The sequence below is a fragment of the Leptonychotes weddellii genome, chromosome 6, assembly GCF_054177405.1.
Source record: "Leptonychotes weddellii isolate Sample4059 chromosome 6, ASM5417740v2, whole genome shotgun sequence".
In the NCBI taxonomy this organism is placed as follows: domain Eukaryota; kingdom Metazoa; phylum Chordata; class Mammalia; order Carnivora; family Phocidae; genus Leptonychotes; species Leptonychotes weddellii.
In genome coordinates this window covers 71,428,783-71,452,483 of record NC_138374.1, presented here as the reverse complement: position 1 = coordinate 71,452,483, position 23,701 = coordinate 71,428,783, and the positions used below count along the sequence as shown (strand labels likewise).

Here is a 23,701-nt window from a genome sequence, read left to right as displayed (position 1 = left end):
AACGGTGTTTGGGGTTATAAGTAACAATGGTCCCTGGGAAGAATGGCTCATGCATACAGTAAATGCATCCTCAGCCACACTAAAAAATCTGACCTTGAAATCATTTTTGTATACTTACTCTTTCTCCTACATATTTCTTTATTGTTTGAATTTTTACAACTAGAATATGCCTAGTTATTGCTTGTGTAGTTATAAGAACATTCTTTTTTATTTTTTTAGAGAGAGAGGAGGGGCTGAGGGGGAGGAAAAGAGAGAATCTTGAGCAGACTCCACGCTCAGCATGGAGTCTGATGCGGGGTTTGATCTCACGACCCTCACGATCTCACGACCCTCACGATCTCACAACCCTCATGATCACGACCAGAGCTGAAATCAAGAGTTGGATGCTTAACTGACTGAGCCACCCAGGTGTCCCTGTTATAAGAACATTCTAAAGGAGTGACAGAGGAGTAAAATTAATTAATTTTATTAATAGCTACATTACATATGTATACTTTATATATGATCAAAACAATATATGAAATGATATATAACACACTCTGAACAATTATTACCTCTAAAAAGGTTTATGGACAGAGAGGTACTTTCACATTCCACTTTAAGCACTTCTATATGGTCTGTTTTTACATTGAACATGTATTTCTTGTGTCATTTTTCAAGATTAATAAATAAATATCCCATTAGTGCCAGCAGTAAAGAGTCAGGAAATGGCAAAGGCAAGATAAAGTAAAGCACCTGGGCCAGGGCCCCAAGCCAGTGGAACATCCCCCCAGGGTCCCATGATCACTCTGGAGGTAGGACCAGAGGCTACAGTGCTGGAGTAAGAGAGGAGCCAGAATGGGGGTAGGAAGGAACCAAAGATATACTTCATTCTTGGCCCTTTGGTTATTTTACCCAGTTTAGTAGAGTTTCTAAATTGGAATACATAAATGGGATTGTATTCAAATTTGTATCTTCTCAAGGGACATGTAGCTCTCTATGCTTTGTGCAATATGTGATCCTAAGCAGACCCGGTTAAATGTTTCCTGTGCTTTTTTCCCCCCAGACTGAATTCCACATTACTCTTCCTACTGAAAATTTCCCCACACCTAAAAAATAAGATGAAAAGCAAGTTGGAACATTTTATCATTATGTCCTTAACCTCTATAAGGCTATTCAAATGAAGACTAAAAAGTGGATTTAAATCTGTCAAAAGAATCATTGATGCTTACCTGGTTTTCTGCTGAATTCTTTGGGTTAGCGCCTACGAATGTAACTTCAACAACTTCTCCCTGAAGATAAAAACTCATTTTATGAGTTTGTTCTTTGCTGTGCTCATATTTGGGCCATGATTTATGAAATGTTCTAGGATTCTGGGCACCTGTGCAGATTCTATCCTATTTAATCAAGTGACTCATCTTCTGAGACTATCAGAGAACACACTCTTGCAGCAACGGACAAAGGAATTTTTGGCTGAGAAATTACTCAAGAATTTTTCGCCAATAAATTTGCTTTTAGTACATTCAGATAGAGATGAAGACAATGCATTAAAATGGTTTCTTCAACCTCTGATATGGTCTCACACTCCCCTCCAACACACATACAGGAAATGGACTGACTCAAATCAAAGCAGTCAAAACTTCCCGTGAATGACTTACATGGACACGGACACGCTCGTGTGAGATACAAAGTGGAATGACAAGGCGTGTACCTACCTTCCCACCTGAAACAACTAACAAGCTGGACAAATGTGTATTAAACCACGGTTTTACAGACAGCAGAGCAATGAAAACAAACGATGAAAACAGTGAGCCTACAGTGACAGAAAACAGACCAAATGAGCCCCGCAACTGCCCCAGGCTAATGCCCTCAGAGTGTGCAGTTCACAGCACAAGAAAGCAGAGGTCAAGCAAAGCCAGGCAGTTGATCTACGTTAAGGAATAGATGTGGGAGTCCATGAAGGCCAAATAGTCTTACGTTTACAAGGTAGAGTAATAGAAGAGCGTACCAGAGAGAGAGCTACATACAGAGAGAGAACTCTGGAGATCTGTAGAAGGTTCCCCTCAACTCTGCATGCAGGGAAGAGAACCACCTGAAGCCAGGAAAAGAACATATCAGCAGAGACTGAAATTCTTACTCCCTGAAGCATCTAAGCACACACTCTGATCAATATTTGGCTGGACATTAAGTTATATAACCACAGGGGCAACATCTTGAGAGCCAGACTTAAAATCAAGGACAAAAAAAAAAAAAAAAAACGGAGCAGACCCAATAGCCACACATTGCAAGAGAGACAGACTGTACTGATTTGGTCCTGTCTAGTTTTCAGTGAGCCAACAAACAAACAAAAACAACTTTGGGGTGGGGAGGTGAGGCTAGAATCCAGAATTACCACAATGTATCAAAACACATCCAGTATTCAATAAAAAAATCATAGGATGTGTGTACATGAAAATATCACTCATACTAAGGGAAAAAAGCCCAATCAAAACTGCCATTCTGAATGAATCATGGAACACTACATCAAAAACTAATGATGTGTTGTATGGTGACTAACATAATAAAATAAAATAAGATTAAAAAAACAAGAAAAATTTAAAAATTTTTAAGAAAATAAATTAAAAAAAAAAACAAAAAAACCCTGCCGTTCTGTGTTCCCAGATGTTGTAGTTAATAAACAAGGACTTCAAAGCAGTGGTTGTGAAGATGTTCTAAGAACGAATACAATCACATTTAAAGAATTAAAGAAAAGTGTGATGATAATGACTTAACATATAGAGAACCTCAGTGAAGAGAAGTAATTGTTAAAAATGGATTGGATGTTCTAGAGCCGAAAATCACAACTGACACGAGAAATTCACTAGAAGAGCTTAATAGCAAATATGAGATGACAGAAGAAAAGATAAGTGAACTAGAATTTATCAATATAAATTATTTGATATGAAGAACGGACAGGAAAAAACTGAAGAAAAATTGCTAGAACCTCAGAAACAAGTGGGACATCAAGTACACACCATCATTCATTCACAAACCAGAAGAGAGAAACAAACAAATGAAAAATCTTTTGGCAGAAATAAAGGATGAAAACTTTCCAAACTTGATAAACATTACCTTGCCCACCCAAGGAACTCAACAAATCCCAAATAGGATAATCCCAGAGTGCTTCGCATTGAGAACATTGAGATACATTGTAGCAAACTGGTGGCAGACGGAGACAAATAGAAAATCTTGAAAGCAGTACGAGAAAAATGATGCATTACTTACAGGGTAACTCCAATAGATTAGCAATTGACTTCTCATTAGAGAGTGAAGAAAGTGTTGACAGGATAACACACTTCTCAACCAAGAACGTAGCAAAACTATTCTTCAAAGATAAAGGAAAAATAAAGCCATTGTGCTAAATAAAGCCTGAGGGAATTTGTTGTTAGCAGAGCTGTCCTACCAAAAATACTAAGGAAGTTCTTCATGCTGAAAGGAAATGAGGGTACGTGGTAATAATAGTTCAGATTCCTAAGAAACAATAAAGAGCACCGGAATGGTAAATATGTAGGCTTGGTTTAAAATATTCTATGAATATACTTTTCCATATCTTCTCTTAATCTCTTTAGAAGGTATGAGATTGGATAAGACAATTAGCTATAACAATGTATTATTGCATTTATATATAGATGCGATATATGTGACGATATCACAAAGGATGGGAAAGGAAAAACAGATCTATTAGAGCAATCTTTTTATATCTTTTGGAATTATTAGTATTATATCGAAGTAGGGTGCAATTAGTTGAGATGCATATTATAGCCCTATGACATAGTAAGACATATATATATATATATATATATGTAGTCTCTGTCCCCATTTCGTGGTACACAGCTCCTAAAACCCTTGGAATCCCAGAAGTAGTGTGTCTTTTTGTATGTTAATGAGATGACCAGTGGCTGAGGGTTTCTGGGTAACGTGGGGGTGAGGGTTACTTGCCAGGGGAATCAGTCTTGTGATTAGAGGGTTGGAATTATCAAGTCCAACCCCCTGATCTCCAGGGAGGGGAAAGAGACTGAGGGTTGAGTTAATCATCAAAAGCCAATGATTTAATCAACTGTGCCTCTATCATGAAGCCTGAATAAAAGTCCCTAAAGTCTGGGGTTCAGAGAGCTTCTTGATGGGTGAATGCATGGAGAAGGCCACCCTCCTTCCTGGAGAGGTCATGGAAGCTTGGCCTTCCTTCCCCCATACCACCATCAGGCTGTTCCTGAGTTGTAATCCGTGTATAATAAATTGATAACCTAGTAAGTAAACTGGTTTCCTGAGTTCTGTGAGCCTGTTCCAGCAAGTTATTTAACCCGAGGAGGGGCTCATGGGAATCTCCAATTTGTAGCCAATCAGTCAGAAGCAGAGGTAACAACTTAGATTCACCATTGGTATCTGAAGCGTGTGAGGGGGTGGGAGTGGAGGGGTACAATCTTGTGTGACTGAGCCCTTAACCTGTGAAGTAAATGCCAAACCCAAGGAGATAGTGTCAGAATTGAACTGAATTATAGGACACCAAGTTGATGTCTGCAGAGAACTGGAGAATTGCTTGGTGTGGGGAAAACATCCACACAGCTGCTGTCAGAAGTACTGAAAGAGTGGAGAGGAGAATCAGAATTCTTTTTCCTTTTCAAGTCCCTAAAACAACTACTAGGAAAATAATCAACAATATATATAGTAAAAAAAAAAAAAAAATCAACAGAGGAATAAAAAGTTACACTAAAACGTAAAAAGAACCTAAGCTTCTACCTTAAGAAATGAGAAGAGCAAAATAAAATCTAAGCAGTCAGAAGGAAGAATATAAAACACCAGAGCAAAAATCAAAATAAAAAATCAATATTGAAATAGAAAAACAATAGATAAAATCAAGGAAGCTAAAAGCTAGCTCTCTGAAGACACAAATTATCAAAATCAGGAAGAAAAAAGGGCCATCATTGTTGACGCTATAGAAATTAAAAGGATTGTAAGAACATATTATGAACTTTAGCCAAACAAAATAGGCAACTTACATGAAACAGGCAAATGTCTAGGAGGATGCAATTTTTAGAAAGATACATTCCTCAACACAAACTAAATGCTAAGAGAGATACATAATCAACTCAAGAAAAAAAAAAACAGAAAATCTGAAGAGGCTTATAATAAGAAATTGGAGTGGTAAATAAAAATTTTGCCATAGGGAGAAGCCAAGGTCCATGGGGTTTTGCTGATAAATCTGACTGAATATTTAAAGAAGAAATAATGCCAGTATTTTCCATGCACTTCCAGAAAATACAGGAGGAAACACTTGCTAACTCATTCTTTGAGACAAGTGTTACCCTGACATGTGAAAAGAAGACTGCAAATATCCCTCATGGACGTGAGTATAAAACTTCAGCAAAATATTAACAAACCAAATTCAACAACATATAAAAAAGATTCTAGGGGCGCCTGGGTGGCTCAGTTGGTTAAGCGACTGCCTTCGGCTCAGGTCATGATCCTGGAGTCCCGGGATCGAGTCCCGCATCGGGCTCCCTGCTCGGCGGGGAGTCTGCTTTTCTCTCTGACCTTCCCCCTCTCATGCTCTCTCTATCTCATTCTCTCTCTCAAATAAATAAATAAATAAATAAAATCTTTTTTAAAAATAAATAAATAAAAAGATTCTACACCATTAAGAAAGGGTATTTATTTAATATCTGAAAATCAACTAATGTGATACACTATCTTAATAGAATAAAAGACAAAATCCTACACGATTGCCTCAGTAGACATGAAAGCATTTGAAACAAATCCAATACCCATTCTTCATTTAAAAAAAAAAAAAAACTTGGCATACAAAGGAACTTTCTCAACTTGATTAAAGCCATCTACAAAAATCCTCAAGGAAACATCATACTTAACGACAGAATACTCTTCTCCTCCTGATTAGAAACAAGAGAAGGATGCCCAGTCTTACAACGTGTCTTCAACATTGTATTGGAGATTCCAGCCAGTGCATTAAGGGAAAAAAATTAAAGGCCTCCAGAAAAGAAATCCAAAAAGGAAAAAGTAAGCTTGCTTTTATTCACAGACGATATGATACTGTATGTAGAAATTTCTAAGGAATCCACATCCCCCGCCCCAAATCTACTGGGACTAATAAATGATCTAGCAAAGGTACAGGACACAAGATCAATATAAAATAGTAGTAGTCCAAGTCCTGCTTCATTGCTACGTGCTTTTCCTGTCCTTGATTTAAGAGACTTTTCTGAGCTCTAGCAAATGATTCCATGACCATCCATTTAAGAAGAAAAGAAGAATTTGGATTTTAGAAATTTGATTTTACATCATTACCACCTGAAAAATAAATATTTCCCCATTCCCACATTTGCAGAGGGTCTGCAGAGTTCAGAACAACTGTCAAAATCATCACTGCTAACAGCTGGTGTAGAGCATGATTAGAGGCAGGTGTTGACATTAGACAGATACAGGCTTCTGGAGGATTCCTTTATCTCTTTGGGAGCCTTACCACTCTGTATGTAGGTTTCGCGGGCTGCAGAACATCCCCAAAAGTTTTGCCTGTTGGTGCTCTATCCACGACATTAGGAATTAATGGGGCTATCAGTTGTTTGAAAAATGGAGGTTCTGGACCTCTGCTCAGGTTGGCTACTGTATCCTAGAACAGAGAGCATTTGCTTACGGACCACACAATGTAGAGTCAAAGCCCCTTTCCCCAGGCCCCCACCTCCCAGAAATGCCTTCATTAAAGGAAACACACACACACACACAGAGCCTCTCTCCAAGAGCTAAGAATTTTAACAAAATGTGGGGCAACTTTGCTAAAATATGAGTCTAGACGTCCACAATTTAAACTTTTGTCACTAGAGGAAAGTTTGGGTCACAGACAACACTTTTGCTTTCCCGGACCATGCAGTCCAGGGATCAGAGTGTAGACATGATACAACTTTAGGTTCTGGGACAGACGTTTTTCAACTGTGTGACTTTGGATAGGAGCCCTAACACATGGCAAGCCTTCGTACCATGACAATGTGATTACTCTTTTTTAAAAAGTGTCGAGCCTCTCTTACCCAGAGTCAATTCCAAGCTTTTTCCCCCCTAGATCCTTCTCTGTGCTAATTAAAAAATATAATATACTTTTTTTAGTCTATGTGCTGCTGAAGCAAGCACAAAAATATAATATACTTTTAACTTAGAAGTTAAGGTCAGTGTATGCCCTGACTGATTTAATCTATGTTTTCCACAATATTTGTCACCTTTAATAGTGTCATCACAGTGCTAATCTCGAATTTTAAGTGGTCCTTCATAATGGACACTGATCCTCACTTTAATAATGTAATCTTTTTCAAAGGCCGTAACACCTATTTGCTGGTGTTCCCCTTTCACAAATGGGAACATAAGCTGGGAGATACTCAGTGTTTTTTTCCGAGATCACATAGCTAATCTTAGCTACAGAACCATAACCCTGGCTGTGACACAAATTTCTACAAAATGAATCACACTTTCTCCCTACGTATCACGATAAAGCTTGAAGACTATTTGCCTGGGAGGAACCATAGATGTACAGTCATAATGTAAGTGAAAACAATGGCCATCTCTTGGGATGGGCTATAGGTTTATAATTTTCTGTATAATTTGAATATTCTATAACTAGTTACAGCTTTTATGATGAAAATTAAAGCAGTTCTACTTTGGGAAAGGAAAAAAGGATCAGACCTAAAAGTGAGAGGAATGCAATGATAAAAACAATCATCGAGCAATTTAAATACATCCTCAGTAGATACCCTGTAGTGAAACTTCATATGGTCAGCAGTTAGGCGGAGTCATATGGAATTGCCAATATTCAACTGTTTTGACCCACAGAAGCAGCTGTATCGTTTGCTTCCACTCGATATAACCAAGCTCTTTCTCTGAAAGGGCTTTGTTGTCTGTGCTAGGTGGTAATTGTGTCCCAGACTTTATTGGGGCTTATATGGTATTATATAAAGATCTGCTGATGATTTTAAGTCTTTTATCCTGCTTATTGGCTCATCTGCTGAGGCCAGAGTCAGCTTCATTAATATCTGCACCCCCAAAGAAAGAGGCCACAAGTGGAGTTCTTCTAAGTCAACTTTTTGAGGTGCATGTATTCTAGATTGATGCAAGGTGTACACGTTCCAAAGTTGTACTTCATCACATCTAAACCTCTAGTGATTATAGCAACTGCTATTATTTTTGAGCCACCAAGAAAGTAAAAACATGCTACTAATTATAATCATAAAATTCCTCTGATTGGAAGATGCATCCCCATTTCATAGATGCTACAATATGGGAAATGGGCATCTCAGAAGGAATGACCCACTCAACTCATGAAGTGATTGGAGAGACTTAGAGTAAGCCTGATGACTTACTTCTCTGAACCGCTTTGTTCATCTGAAAAATGGGGAAAAAATGATACCTCCATACTTTCACATGATGATCATGAGGCTAATATAAGATCATATATGTGAACTAACTTGTCACCACCAAGAGATGTTAACTGCAAACTAATGGTTTTATTTCTTAGAGATACTTCATAGATACAAACTTTTTAAATATAAAGGTTTTGAAAGAAATTGGACATTTAAAGCTAACGTTTTCTTTTGCTTCTCTCGGCATCTCCCCAACCCTGAGACACACATGCCTACGAGTTTCGATTACCGTAGCAATGGCCTTCGCAAGACCTCTGAAGAGCTGGATGTAAGCAGACAGAGTGTGTGGTCCATAAATTGTAGATGCCGCCTCATACCGCTGAGCCTGCAGGAGGGACAGGGCTGGGTTTTATACCATTCTATAGATCTCCATCCATGTACAGAGGTGCCACATCTTAGGGAGGGGTGTGATATTGAACACCTCACATAATTCAAAATTAATCATAACAAAGGACAGTGGGCATTTTCATTTACCAGCTAAAGTGAATGGATCCCATTAACTCCTTGCTAAAGGCAGTGGGTTCTTTTGGTTTACGCCATTTGGACTGTCAGTCCATCTAATCTGAGAGAGGGGAATAGCTCCTAAGCTTAAGTCTATCTTAAGTACTTGTGATAGAAACATTGGCCCTCAAGAAACATAGCAAGAGAAGAAAAAATGAGGGAAAATGAGAGTCTCAGTAACTCCTGGAGAAATTGAGGGGGGATGGGTGATGGTACTGTCTGGAGAAGGACATTTAACCATCACATGCTATAAAATAGAACGAGATACATCTCCTTTAGCTGAACTGCAAGCTTCCTGTTGTTCCACAAGAATCTCAGACTCATCAAATCTAAAGTGGAACTCATCACTCCAGAGACCCGCTCTCCCTGCAACGTTCTTCATCCCAGGGAATGCCACCCTTCCGCCATCTTAGACTCCTCCCTCTCCCTCATCCTATATCCTGGAAGTCTCCAAGCTACCATTACTTGGAATCTCTTGAATTCTTTCATTTTCCTCTGTCTTTCCTGATCTTACTGTGGCCAAACCCTTGGCTCTCACCCAGATCATAACTACAACTTCCTAATCAGTTCTCTGCCCCCACACCTGCTCTTCCAATTTATTTTTCTACACTGTCATCCTAGAGACCTTCCTAAATCAAAATTTGATCAGAACACTCCTACTTTGGAATTCTACTGCCATTTTCCAAAACATTCCTTATTGAGGTAAAGCTCTGTGGCATAGCATAAAAGATGCTCCATCAACTACAACCTTATCAACTAGCCCCTGTCTCGCTACCCTCAACTAATTATGGCCCCTCAAACGTACTAACTCAGCACCCCCAGACCTTTGCATGGATAGCTTCCTCAATATGGGATACTTCCCTAACGTTTCTTTCCCCAACTAGCCCTAGTCATTCTCAAGAACTCAGACAGAGGTTACATCTTTCAGAAAATCTGCCAGTCTCCATTCTCAAACACCCAATACAGACTAGTGCACTTTCTCTTTGTTTTCCTATTACCTTATGAATCCCTTTTACAGCAATGTGATTACCTGCTCTTCTCTAGATCATAAACCCTAGTAGTCTTGAGGGTAGAGGCAGATTTTTACTTATTGTTATGCCCAGATAGTGGCTAGTACAGTATCTGTCTCAACACATGTCTGTTGAATGAATTAGTAAATAAATTAATTAGTATTAATCCTTGCAGAAGCATGTCCCTGAGAGAAGCTGTAGGGGTTCCTAACCTTATTTGTGCCCTGGACTCCTATCGCAGCCTGCTGAGGTCTATGGACCCCTCTCAGAGTAAATGTTTCTAAACGTATAAATACATTGTTGACAAAGAAAACCAATTAGACTGAAATATATTTAATCAAACAAAAATAAACCATTTTTGTGATAGGATAATGTTTGTTCTTCTTTATTGAACAACGAGTAATGTTTGTGTTCTTTACTGAATAACAAGTAAGCAGATCTAATAACTACTGTGATTTTAAAAGACTGATGAGAGTGAAGTTATTTCCAAATCTGCAATAACTCTTTTTTTTATTATGTTATGTTAGTCACCATACATTACATCATTAGTTTTTGATGTAGTGTTCCATGATTCATTGTTTGCGTATAACATCCAGTGCTCCATGCAGAACGTGCCCTCCTTAATACCCATCACCAGGCTAACCCATCCCCCTGCCCCCTCCCCTCTAGAACCCTCAGTTTGTTTCTCAGAGTCCATAGTTTCTCATGGTTCTTCTCCCCCTCCAATTCCCCCCCCTTCATTCTAAATCTGCAATAACTCTTTGTGATATAAAAAGTATCTGTGGTTCCTATTGGTGACAAAGTCAGAGGTACTGCTAATATTATTGTTGTTTGTTACCTACATTCCTAATTGAAGGAAATTCTACAAAACAGTTACAGAGAAATGAAAACATGGATAAATGAAAAGTATTCCCATCCAAGTTTGCCCCAATTAAGAATCATTATTCGACAGAATTCCCTAGAAGACAGGGACTTTCAGGAAAGTCAACAGAGGACAGCAGGGCAGATCCCACTGTTGGCATCACTGGACATTTGTCAAAAAGTAGATTGTATGCCTCTGTGTGGACTGCCAAGATATGCCAGCAGATATATCAGCAAACATGAACTGTGGGTATCCAGACTGTTCCCGTGTTTTAAACTACTACTGTTAAAAAGTACTTGAGCTACTGTCTGCACTATTTGCAAACAAAGAAACATTACCTCCCCTAAATTATCGGAGACTTTGTTTCTTAATTTATGTCATGGATATAATAAAACCCTACTCCAGGGCTTGTTATGAAGATGACTGAAGATAACATTTGCAAAGTGCTGAGCTAGTACATTCAATAAATAGTAGCTATGGGGCGCCTGGGTGGCTCAGTCGGTTGGGCGTCTGCCTTCAGCTCAGGTCACGATCCCGGGGTCCTCGCATTGGGCTCCCTGCTCTTCAGGGAATCTGTTTCTCCCTCTGCCTCTCTCTCTCTCATGAATAAATAATTTTTTAAAAATCTTCAATAAATAAATAAATAGTAGCTATCAGTGGGAGTTTTCCCCAGGGTTTACAGAAGCTTCAGGTGCCAGAAGCACCATGGACAGAGTTAGGAAGATTGTATGCCCCTGCCCAGGCTTATGACCAGTACTCTTGACAAAATAATTTATTTCAGAAAAAGTAGTCATCAGTGAGACCAGAATTCTGACTTAAACTTGGAAAGGGCAAACCTAGAACTCCCACATACAACCTCTGGCTTATTCTCATTCTCTCCTCTGTCCCAAAACAAAATCATCTCTCAAAACCACCAGTAAGGAAGTCTAGAAAGAAAACTTGCATTTGACACAACAGTCTTGATGAGGGGATAGTTCATTTAAAGGCCGAGAACTTTTTACTTTACCTGGTATTCTTCAAAGGTGGTAATGTAATGTGTATACACATTGCACAGACCCGAAATAACAATGGTCATATTCTGCATCCCATTGGTTGCAAATTCCTAGTGGGGGAAAGGTAGAGCCCAATAAAATTACTCTCCATCATAATGTATATTATTGACCCAGTTATATTTAACATACAATCATAGATGTGAGTCAGTAGTAGAGGGTGTCTCTCCTAACATCATTCGTAACAATCAAAACTGCCTGGGAATGAGGAAGCACGATGTTCATAGTCCTTGAGGAAAAGTTAGAGCCATAACTACACTACAGTTGGGCAAGTCAATGGATCTGTGAACATTTTAGTGATTACATTTGCAGATATAGAATCTTCTTATAACTAAAATACAGATATTTTATCCATTTCCTAAAAAGTATAATAGGAGGATTCTAACTAACCATAGTGGTTATTTCCAACTCCAAGTAATAAGATCTCTGTTGACCATGTCATTCTAGAACCATTTGCAATGCTTCCTGAATATAAATAAATACAGATAAAATACAAAACTCCTAACATGTGTTAGATTTTATTTAGACAGGACTTCATTAAGGTACTTAGGGTTATTTGTTATTTAATCCATAAAAACATTATCAATTTTTAAATCATTAATATATAAATAGCAATACATTATTTAAACCTGATTCTAGGTTCCTTATAATTTTTAAGCTTGTTCTTATACCACTAATATTTAGTGGTATAATAAAGCTCTAGACATTACTTTCAAGAACTGTAAAACTCTAGTCATCTCAGCAAAGATTAATTTAAAAGGTATCAGATCATAGGAACAGGGAATTCTTTTCACCAAATATAAATGCATAAACATTTTATTTCATTTTTAACTTACTGTTTGAACTGCCTCTCGAAGTCTTCGTCCAGACATGGTCCTGAGTCAAGAAAACAGAAGTATCTAAGGGTTTTCCTACTCCAAATATATGCAAAGAATACAGAAGAACTTGTAGCGAGAGACAAATGTGATCCTGGCTCATAACACAACATGGTAAGGTTCATAGGAGCTTTGTGGCAATGTAAAGCCAAACTTGAGCTTTTTGTCCCTAACTGTCCTATCTTGAAAAAAAATCCTAAACTGAAAACAACTTGTAGGAGGGGAAAAGGCATCAATGAATATCACTGGCTAAGACTACAATCATTTTCCATTCATTGATTCAGCAAAAATATACTGTTTGTATTCTATGTCAGTAAGAACTGAGGCAAGTAGAGAGTGCACTGCTCCTACCCAGAAAGAATTTATCATTTTGTTCCTTCATCGAATCCTTCAGTAAAACACAGCACCTACTACAGAAGAGGCCCACTTCTAAATGCTAAGGATTCAACAGGATGCTTACATTCCAGAGAGGGAAGATGTCAACAAGCAAATAAAAGAAGTGAGATGACAGTAGGTGCTATGGGGAATATAACGCAGGGTAAGGATGACAGGTGATGGTGGTTGTTCTTGTGATGATGAGGCCAGTGCTGATGCTGTGGGAATATGGCAGCAGCGGCGGTGGTTGGTGGTGGTGGTGAGGTCAGCGTCATATAGCATCAGCACAATGGGGCATCTCTGTGAGAGATCATCTCACAGACGATCAGAGCAGAGAACTGAAGGAATAAGAGAGTCAGCTGTGGGGATAAAAGGAGGGTAAGTGTTTTAGGCAGAAGGAACCTTAAGTTCATAAGCTCTAAGACAGGAGCAGGATTGCTGGTCTGAGAAATGCAATGAAGCCAAGGTGGCTGAAGCAGGGGTGAGTCAGGGGAGAGGGGTATCAAATCAGAACAGAGAGATTGCAGAGGGAAAAAACCTCACAGGGCCCTTGTAGGATGTTGTAAGGGTTTAAGAATTTACCTGGAGTGAGATGGGAAGCCATTGGAGGGATTTGGACCCTGACTTAATTTAACTTAGCTTTTAAAGGGATTCCTCTGGCTGCAGTGTTGAGAACAGACTACAGAGGAGTAAGGGAGAAAGCAAGCAAGTGAGACAGGAGGTTATGGCAGTAATCTAGGGGAGAGCTCATGGTGGCTTAGACCAGGGAGGGAGTGATAGAAAGTGCTGGGTGGAATGTGCAGAATTTGCTGCAAATTCACTTTCAGTGGGGGAAATTGAAAAGAGAGAATTCAGGGATGACTCCAAGGTTTAGGGCCTGAACAACTGGAAAGATATAAAATTGCTACTTTGTAAGATAGGGAAGACTGCATAAGGAGCAGATTTCAAACAATCTTTCCTGCTTCTAATACTTCAACTGTTTCAAGGATCTGAATCTTGATAATATTTCAACTCTTTCTACTGACATAATAATGCACAACATCATTTACATTTGGAATAAGTTTTTCAAATGTTTATGTTTGCTACAATTTACCCACTAGCAATACACATCAAAAGATTTACTCTTCAGAAGCCCACCAAAAGAGGGTTGGAATATTTGTTAGTGTTGCCAAAATGGCAGAGTGAGATACAAAGAAGTCAGTTCAGAATCATCACCCATGAGAAGAAGTTATTCCAACAGAAACATATACACAATGATTACATTTTTAACTACAAAATAACAAAGAAGAACTTACGTCAACTCCCCAGGGATGGCAGTTATGGCCAAGGACCCAATCGTGATAATCTGAACATCAACAATATCTGGGTGCCAGGGATGAGGTTTTGTCAACTAAGAACCCAAAACATGAAACCTGTGTTAGGGATATTGTTCTTTCTATGGCCAAGAGACAGATGATGCTCAGAAAAGTTCCTTTATTAAAGGATTTACAATGTTTCCAGCTGGGTTTGGTGCTTTATCCTACTATCACAGATTTTCTTTCTAATGAATGAGGTAGTATAAAATATTCTATCTGGTCATAGCACAAGGATCTCAGATGCCAATGCCCCATTAACCTGCACTTCCTTTCTCATCAGTGAAATTTTTGGTGGATCTGGCATCCTAGAATCACAATGTGTAACAGGTAACCAAGGGTTCTCTTGGAGCACTTAGCAAGATAGATAACTAATTCTACATTTGGAACAGCTTAACTTAATGATTTCTCTTTTTACTCTCATAGCACTTTAAACTTGCAGTTACCAAGTCTTGCCTTACTTTCCAAGTTTTCTCCAAGACAATCTACCCTTTCCCATAGTCAGATTCTCTCTGTTCCTTCCTTTCCTCTCTTTCTTCTTCCTGAAGAATTTTAATTGAATATTAGGGGGAAAAACTCTATTCAAAAATGTTTTCTACATCAATAATTTATATTATGAACACTGGCACAAACTTTTGACATTTAGAATGTGAAAATCCATGGTCCAAAGGAGTATTAAAAGAATATTGCTTCAGTTAATCGTGTTGTCTGAGTTGTGAGAAAATTGAGACGTGAACATGTCCCTTTTTACATGACCCGAGGATGCTTTTTTGTGCAGAGCTGTATGAGTTGTATGTGAACTCCTGTCCTGGAGTCAACATAAATGAATCTTGAATACAATAGATGTTGATCGAATTCTTCCTTTTCTACTGTTTTCATTGTTGCAGTTATTTATCATAAATTCTAAGTCACAATATTTAATAATCATACCCCTTATTCCTTAGAGTTAGATTCTTAACATACATATTTTTAATATTAAAAATTTGATGTGGGAATATTTGAATAAGAAATTCCCATGTCAACAAAGATCTATCATTTGTCTCTGACAATTCTTAAGTTTTAAAATAACGATATACTAATTTTACCATGATAGTCAAAATGCATTACCTCTCCAGTATGAAGAAGGATTGGCTTTGGTTTATGACACTCTTTGATTTCTGCAGATGGCTTGCCCAGGATTTGATCCCGAAGACTGTCCCAAAATGGATCCCCTACTGTTGTCCCTATTTAGGAACGTTAGGATTAATTTGATTCCAACCCTCTGAAAAATGCCATCACTTTGACAAATGTACAACAATGCCTTTATTGCAAAGATTTTATTAAGATTGTTGCCCAATAATTCCAAACAGTCCGAATAATAGAAGAGGCAAAATTTCCTTTGCATCCTAAAATAGGAATCATTATTTAGTTAGATCCCCATTGTGGCTGATAGACTAAAAGAATATATCTTGTTCAACATCTTTAAAGTTTTGTTTCTATTGCTCTTCCTCATCCACGTTGCAAATAAAAATAATACAATATAATTAACTATAGATCTATGAATGAAATCACTTTTTTCCCCATTTTAAAAACTAAAAATGAGAACTCCAACTTGAAGTACTGATTATTTGGCTTGGGGTCCACAGAAAAAGCCTCTCTTAACTCCCCACTTAATTATCTACACAAAATCACACCTAAATACCACAATCTGGGGAAAAGTTATGTTAACTCTGAAACCTATGAACTTAGAATCTATAATCCATTAGGGAAATATAACAATTATAAACATATATGGACCTAACAACAGAGCACCAAACTACATGAACCAAAACAGAAAGAGATACTCAATAGTAACAGTTGGAGCATGAATAACCCACTTGCACTTACAGATGGGACAACTAGTCAGAAGATGAACAAGAGAAAACGTGAGCAACACAAGAAGCCAAGTGGATGTAACAAGTACCTGCACACACCTCCCTCAATGCAACAAGAACATAACGACACTCTTCTCTGCTGGCCATGAAATAAACCCCAATAAACGTTAAAGGGTATAAATCATATAAAGTATGTTTTCCAGCCACAAAGTAATGAAATTAGGAATAAATAACAGAAGAAAATTTGGGAAACTCACAAATATGTGGAAATTAAGCAACACGATCATAAATAGATAGTGGTCAAGGAAGAAATTAAAAGGAAATATGAAAACGCTTTCAGATAAATGCAAATGAAGACACTGTATACCAAAACTTATGGGATGCAGTGAAAGAAGCGCTTAGAGAGAAATTTATAGCTTTAATGTGCATATTAAGAAAAAAGAGGATGGTGACATAGCAAGAAGGAAAAGTAGAAAATATCAGCCTTTGTCACCCCACAGAAAACCACAATTAGTTACTCGCAAATGAAAATACTCCCAGGAGGGCTCAAGAGTCCAATTAAGAACCTATGGAGCGAAATACGGAATAATCACACAGAAAGGATCACCGGAAGGATTAACTTAGCTGAAACAGAGAGGAACAAAAAAAAGTGCAGACTCTCAGTATCAGCCATATGGCAGGTGCCATCACAGTGCCCAGCTGTCTGCTCCATGGAGGGCCCCAGTGGCCCCTGCCACTCAAGAGCCCCCATGACAGACTTCCTGTGGTTTTCACAGCAGAAGACCCTGTAGTCTTCACTGGCACAGACGCCAGCAGCCTGCTCCACAGAGGACACCAGCAGTTTTCATGAATGAGGTCACCAATGGCCATCACCACCATGGACTGCCCGCCCCCCCCCCCCCGCCAGGGATGAGATGTTGCTGCTCCTCATCCATAAGAAGATGCTACTGTATCACCCTGGGACCAGGTTTGTCAGCCTCCACCCCCAAGTGTGCCCCTGACCCCAGAGCTCCATCTGCTCCATCCACACCCATGTTTCAGAACTCAACGTCATGGCAGCACCACGTGTGCCTGTGCTCCAGACCCTGGATCTGCAGCTGCTCGGCATGTACTCAAATCTCAGGCACTGGAGCCACCACCACTGCTGGCTATCCTGGACCCCAGAGCCACTGTCCTCAGCAAGCACATGTGCTCCAATCCCAGCTCCATGGTTGCTCCACATGCACGCACAACTCAGGCACAGAGTCACTACTACAACTGGAGAGCCAGTGCCCTGGACCCTGCAGCTGCCCCTGCTCTATGAGCACCTCTGCTCCAGATCTCAGATCTGTCACTGACCCATGGGCATTCGTGCATCAGCCATCGGGGCCACCACTACTGTGAGGCCCCAGTAAGCCAAACCTAGCCCCAAGAGAGGGCTTCTGGGCCATGACATCCCCCAGTGGGGAAAGAGATCAGGAGGATTTCAGCAGCAGCCTGGAGATGCCAAGAGCACCGACGGCAGCTGCAGACACCCACAGCCTTGGCATTTGAGGATCCATGCAGTCTTCACCAGTGCTGACCTAAGCTGACAGAGCTCCATGGAGACTATGCCACTTGGCCTGCCCTGGGTCTGGAACTGCCACAGCTCACCCACCCAATGTCCCTGCACACACCCATGGGTAAAGGTCTCCCCCTACGACAACCAGTCTGCAAAGTCTAAAAGAGGTGACTGCTCTATCAAATGCACAGACAAAATTCAAGTCTCTAAGAAACAACAAAAATCAAGGAAGCATGACACGACCAATGGAACACAATAATTATCCAACAATGAATCCCAAAGAAATGGAGATCTATGACTTGTCATACAAATAATTCAAAATAATTTTTTAAAGATTTTATTTCTTTATTTGAGAGAGAGTCTGCACATGTGCAGGGGGAGGGGGCAGAGGCAGAGGGAGAGGCAGACTCCCCACCGAGCAGGGAACCTGACACGGGGCTTGTTCCCAGGACCCTGAGATCATGACCCGAGCCAAAGGCAGATGCTTAACTGACTGAGCCACCAAGACGCTCCTCGAAATAATTTTTTTAAGAAAGCTCAACAACTACAAGAGAACACAGTTACACAACAAAATCAGGAAAATAACATATTAACAAAATGAGAAGTTCAACAGAAAGACAAAATCATTAAAAAAAAATAGAAATTCTGGAGCTGAAGAATACAGTGAATGAAATGACAACGCAGTAGAGTGTACCAACCGTCGATCTGATCAAGCAGAAGAAATAATCTGTCAATTTAAAGACAAGTCATTTGAAATTATCCAATCAGAGGAGGAAAATAAAAATAAAAAACAGTGAAGAAAGCCTACATGAATTATGGAACAGAAAATGCTGAAGGGAGTTCTTCAAACTAAAATACAAGGATACTATTAGTACATAAAAGATATGAAAGTATAAAACTCACTGGTAAAGGTAAGTAGATAATTAAATTAAGAATAGTCTAATATTATAATGGCAGTATATAAATCACTGAACTCAAGTATGAAGGTTAAAAGACAAAAGTATTAAAAATAACTAAAGCTACAATAATCTGTTAATGGATACAGAATATAAAAAGACACAAATTATGACATCAAAAACATAAGATATGGGAAGAGGAGATAAAAGGGTAGTTTTTGTATGCAATTAAAGTTAAATTATCAGCTTAAAATAGACTGTTATAACTATAGAATGTTTTATATAAACCTCCATGGTAACCAAAAAGCAAATACCTATAGTACATATGCGAAACATAAAGGAATCAAAGCATACTACCACTGAAAATCATCAAATCATAAAGGAAGACAGAAAGAGAAGAAGAAAGGAACAAGGGAACTACAAAACAACCAGAAAACAATAAGATGGCATAGTAAGTACTAACTTTTAAATAATTACTTTAAAAGGAAATGGCTTAAATTCTCCATACAAAAGGTATAGAGTGATTGAATGGGGGGAAAAAATGACCCAACCATATACAGCCTACAAGAGTTCACTTCAGCTTTAAGAATACACATAGGCTTAAAGTGAAGGGTTGGATAAATATATTCCATACAAATGGAAACCAAAAGTGAGCAGAAGAATACTTACATCCGACAAAACAGACTTTAAATAAAAAACTGTAACAAGAGACAAAGAAGGTCATTATATAATGATAAAGAGGTCAATTCATCAAGATGAGATGACAATTGTAAATATTTATGCACTCAATATTGGAGCACCTGAATATATATATACAACAAAGATTAACAGATATGAAGGGAGAAACGGACAATACAATAATAGTAGGGAATTTTTACCCCACTTTCAACAATAGACAGATCATCCTGACAGAAAATCAACAATGAAATGTTGGACTTGAACCACACCTTAGACCAGAACATCTCATCCAACAGCAGCAGAATACATATTCTTCTCGAGTGCACACAACACTCTCCAGGGGAGGTCATATGTTAGGTAATAAAACAAGCCTCAGTGAACTTAGAAGACTGAAATCATACCAGCTATTTTTTTCTGAGGACACTAGAAATCAATAATAGGAGGACAACTAGAAAATTCACCAATATGTGGAGGTTAAACAACACACTACTGAACAACTAATGGGTCAAAGAAGAAATTAAAATGGAAATAACAAATATCTCAAACCAAATAAAATTAGAAACACAGCATATCTAAATTTATGGGTCCAGCAAAAGAAGTTCTGAGAGGACAATTTATAATGATAAACCCTTACATTAAGAAAAACAGAGGGGCACCTGGGCAGCACAGTCAGGTAAGCATCTAACTCTTGGTTTTGGCTCAAGTTGTGATCTCAGGCTCGTGAGGTCGAGCCCCACGTCAGGCTCCAGGCTCAGTGAGGAGTCTGCTTGAGATTCTTTCTCTCCCTCTCCTGCTCCTCCCCCATGCTTGCACTCTCTCTCTCTAAAATAAATAAATACATCTTTTTTATAAAAGAAAAGAAAAAAGAAAGATAACAAATAAACAACCTAACTTTACACCTCAAGGAACTAGAAAAAGAAAAACAAACAAAACCCAAAGTTAACAAAAGGAAGGAAATAACAAAGATCAGAGCAGAAATAAATAAAACAGAGACCAGAAAAACAACAGGAAAGACTAATAAAACTAAGAGCTGGTTTTTTAAAAAGATAAATAAAATTGACAAACCTTTAGTTAGACTAAGGAAAAAAGAGAGAAGACTCAAAGAAAAGCAGAAGTGAAAGACAAGACACCACATCTGCTACCACAGAAATACAAAGGATCATAAGAGACGACCATGAGCAATTTTACACCACCAAATTGGAAAACCTAGAAGAAATGTATAAATTCTTAGAAACATACAAACCACCACCATACAAACCACTAAATCATGAAAAAATAGAAAATTTGAGCAGGCAAATGAATAAGGAGATTGAACCACTAATCAAAAGCCTCCGAACAAAGAAAAGCCCAGGACCAGATGGTTTTACTAGTGAATTCAATAAAACATTTAAAGAAAAACTAGTGCCAATCCTTCTCAAACTCCTTCCAAAAATTGAATAGGAGGGACTACTCCACAACTCATTTTGCAAGGCCAGCATTACCCTGATACCAAAACCAGATAAGGACATTATAAAAAAAGAAAATTTTAGGGTGATAACCCTGAGGAATATAGAAGCAAAAATCCTGAACAAAATACTAGCAAACTGAATTTAACAACAGATTAAGAGGATCACACACCATGGTCAAGTGAGATTTATTTCTGGGTAGTTCAAAATATGCAAATAAATAAATATGACACACCCTATTAATAGAGTGAAAGATAAAACTCATCTGATCAACTCTGTAGATGCAGAAAAAGCACTTGACAAAATTGAACATCCTTTCATGCTAAAAACTGGACATATTGGGTGCAGAAGGAATGTACATCATATAAGAAAGGTCATATATGACAAACCCACACTTAACAGTGAGAGGTTGAAAGTTTTCCCAATCAGATTAGGAGCAAGGTAAGAATGTCCACTCTCACCACTCCTATTTCAATGTAGTATACAACTTCTCTTCCGCTTAGAATTTAAAAACCAACATTCTCTGTTCAGCCGTTAATGTTGAGATCCAAATTTAGTTTTACAAGCTTTTCCCTGTTTTTAGTTTTGCTTTGGGTTTTTGGCTCAGGAATTTTATTTGTTTGTCCAATAAGAAATGTAAGAGTAGGTGTTAATAAATTCCAGTTCTATAATGTCAAGAATCTAAAAATTTAAGAATGGATTGGTTAAAAATGCTTCATATTTGAAAAACCTGGACTCAAATATCTTAAACTCTTTGTGCTTTCTCCCCCTTCTCCTTTTAGTATAAGGTGTTTGTAGGGTGAAGGGTGTGCCTGTCTCAAGCCCTTTCCACCATATTAGTAAGATTCTACTCCCTGCAAAGGAACACAGCAGGTTGGGCCTGTTTGGGCATGTTCGCAGAGACTGGGGGGCATTCCCAGAGAGTAACATCTCACCAGCCATGTTCTAGGGAGAGAGGCCTCTGCCCATTTCTCTGGTAGAAAATGTAACAGTTTCTCTCGGAAGAAAACTGTATCCCTATTCAGTAGGACTTCTGATGAATGGTAGTGTGTCTTCATGTCTAACCCGTCAGCAACCCCTAACCCCAATTTCAAAAAAGTCATAGCCAGAGCAATTAGGCAAGAAAATGAAATAAAAGGCATTGAAATTGGAAAGGAACAGTAAAATTATCAGATGGAGAAAGACAAATACTGGAGGTTCTCACTTCTATGTGGAATCTATAAAAGCCAAAATCATAGACATGAGAGTAACATGATTGTTGTCAGGGGCTAAGGTGTACCTGGGTCAAAGGGTTTAGCCACAGAATGGAACAAAGTACTGATAAATGGTACAACACAGATGAACCTCGAAAACATGATGCTAAGTGAAAGACCAACCCAAAATGCCACATATTTGATGATTCCATTTACAGGAAACGTCCAGAATAGGAAAATATAGAGACAGAAAGATCAGGGGTTGCTTAGGTCTGGGGGAGATGAGGGATGGGGGTTGTGATAGCTAAAGAGTATAGGGTTGCTTTTTGATGTGTTGAAAATGCTCTAAAATTGACTGTGGGGATGGTTACCTATATTGGCAAACACTAAAAACCACTGAATCGTACACTTTAAATGGATACATCATATGGTATGTGAATTATATCTCAATAAAGCTGTTAAAAATTATTGTTCCAGGAAATTAGACCACCCTGGATGAAATATTACCAGGAAAGATGAGCCGAATGTCTCAAACTGCAACTGTATTCATTAATTTGTCAATGAATGGTTCCAAAATACACATATATAAAAAGCAAGAATGAAAGAAGCCAATATGTTTCCTACAGGTGAGACTCGTCCATTTTTCCACTTTCTCTACTTACAGTGCATGTTATTACAGAGATGATCAGGATGAAGCCTACAATCATCAGTTATAAATTTGTGGAAGAGGACTTCGCAGCCCATGTTTGGGCTCCTGAAGGCCTCTGCCCTGAGGACTTTGGGCTTCAGTAAAGGAACCAGAGAAAGAGGCATTCATTAGCAGATGACAGAGCAAACTCCTATTGTTGAAGGTACAATGACAATCCCGCTCTGTACTCCTCCCAACTCCACCCTAGCACGCCAGACCCATTAAAAACCGTCCATCTGTAGACTGAGACTGAAATGCAAAGGGAAGTTGTCTCTGATTCTTTTTGAATCAGTGGAAGCTAAGTTCCAGAAGACACACATCCCTGGGAATTCTGGCTGTCATGGACACACCTGGCAAGCACACCCCCCCAATCTAAAAATAATAGTAAAAAACCATAAATGTACGGAGACCATTTGACCCTTCAGAACCTGGAACCACAGATTTCATCAGACAGAACCTCACCCTGAGTAAAATTGAGGTTCCCAAATCCGTCGATTGTCCCAGCCGCAAAACTGTAGCCCAGTGCTGGTTTACACGTTTTTGCCTAAAGGGGAGAAGAACACAAAGTAAACACAAACAAGAAACAGACGTTAAACTTCAAGTAAGCCATGAGATCAGCCCAGAGCTTCACCCTTGTGGCATCATCAGCGTGACTCAGTGATACTTACCATGTGTGTGGAGTTGAGCTGGACGGTGACATCTGTCATATTCACCCACTGATGAGCTGCAGCCAGTGGTCCAGTGACCTCCTGGGAGGCGGAGGCATACAGTTCCTAGAAAACACACACACACTTACTGTTAGAAGCAAAACCCAGCAATTGCACTACTGGGTATTTACCCCAAAGATACAAATGTAGGGATCTGAAGGGGTACGTGCACCCCGATGTTTATAGCAGCAACGTCCACAATAGCCAAACTGTGGAAAGAGCCAAGATGTCCATCGACAGATGAATGG

The 23,701-nt window shown here is 38.9% G+C and overlaps 1 protein-coding gene across 3 annotated transcripts in view; it reads right to left on the bottom strand.

The window, feature by feature from the left end:
* The window catches only part of ASAH2 (N-acylsphingosine amidohydrolase 2), a 92,375-nt gene that overhangs the window by 4,808 nt on the left and 63,866 nt on the right, over positions 1–23,701 (bottom strand). For all 3 annotated transcript variants that reach the window (XM_081824399.1, XM_081824398.1, XM_081824400.1), the window contains 9 exons: positions 23,415–23,519; positions 23,209–23,290; positions 15,561–15,676; positions 14,397–14,491; positions 12,688–12,727; positions 11,809–11,904; positions 8,659–8,754; positions 6,491–6,637; positions 1,212–1,271 (listed from right to left, as the gene is read on the bottom strand). In XM_081824399.1, coding sequence (XP_081680525.1) covers positions 1,212–1,271; positions 6,491–6,637; positions 8,659–8,754; positions 11,809–11,904; positions 12,688–12,727; positions 14,397–14,491; positions 15,561–15,676; positions 23,209–23,290; positions 23,415–23,519 — 837 coding nt within the window. The remainder of the gene's footprint in view (positions 1–1,211; positions 1,272–6,490; positions 6,638–8,658; positions 8,755–11,808; positions 11,905–12,687; positions 12,728–14,396; positions 14,492–15,560; positions 15,677–23,208; positions 23,291–23,414; positions 23,520–23,701) is intronic.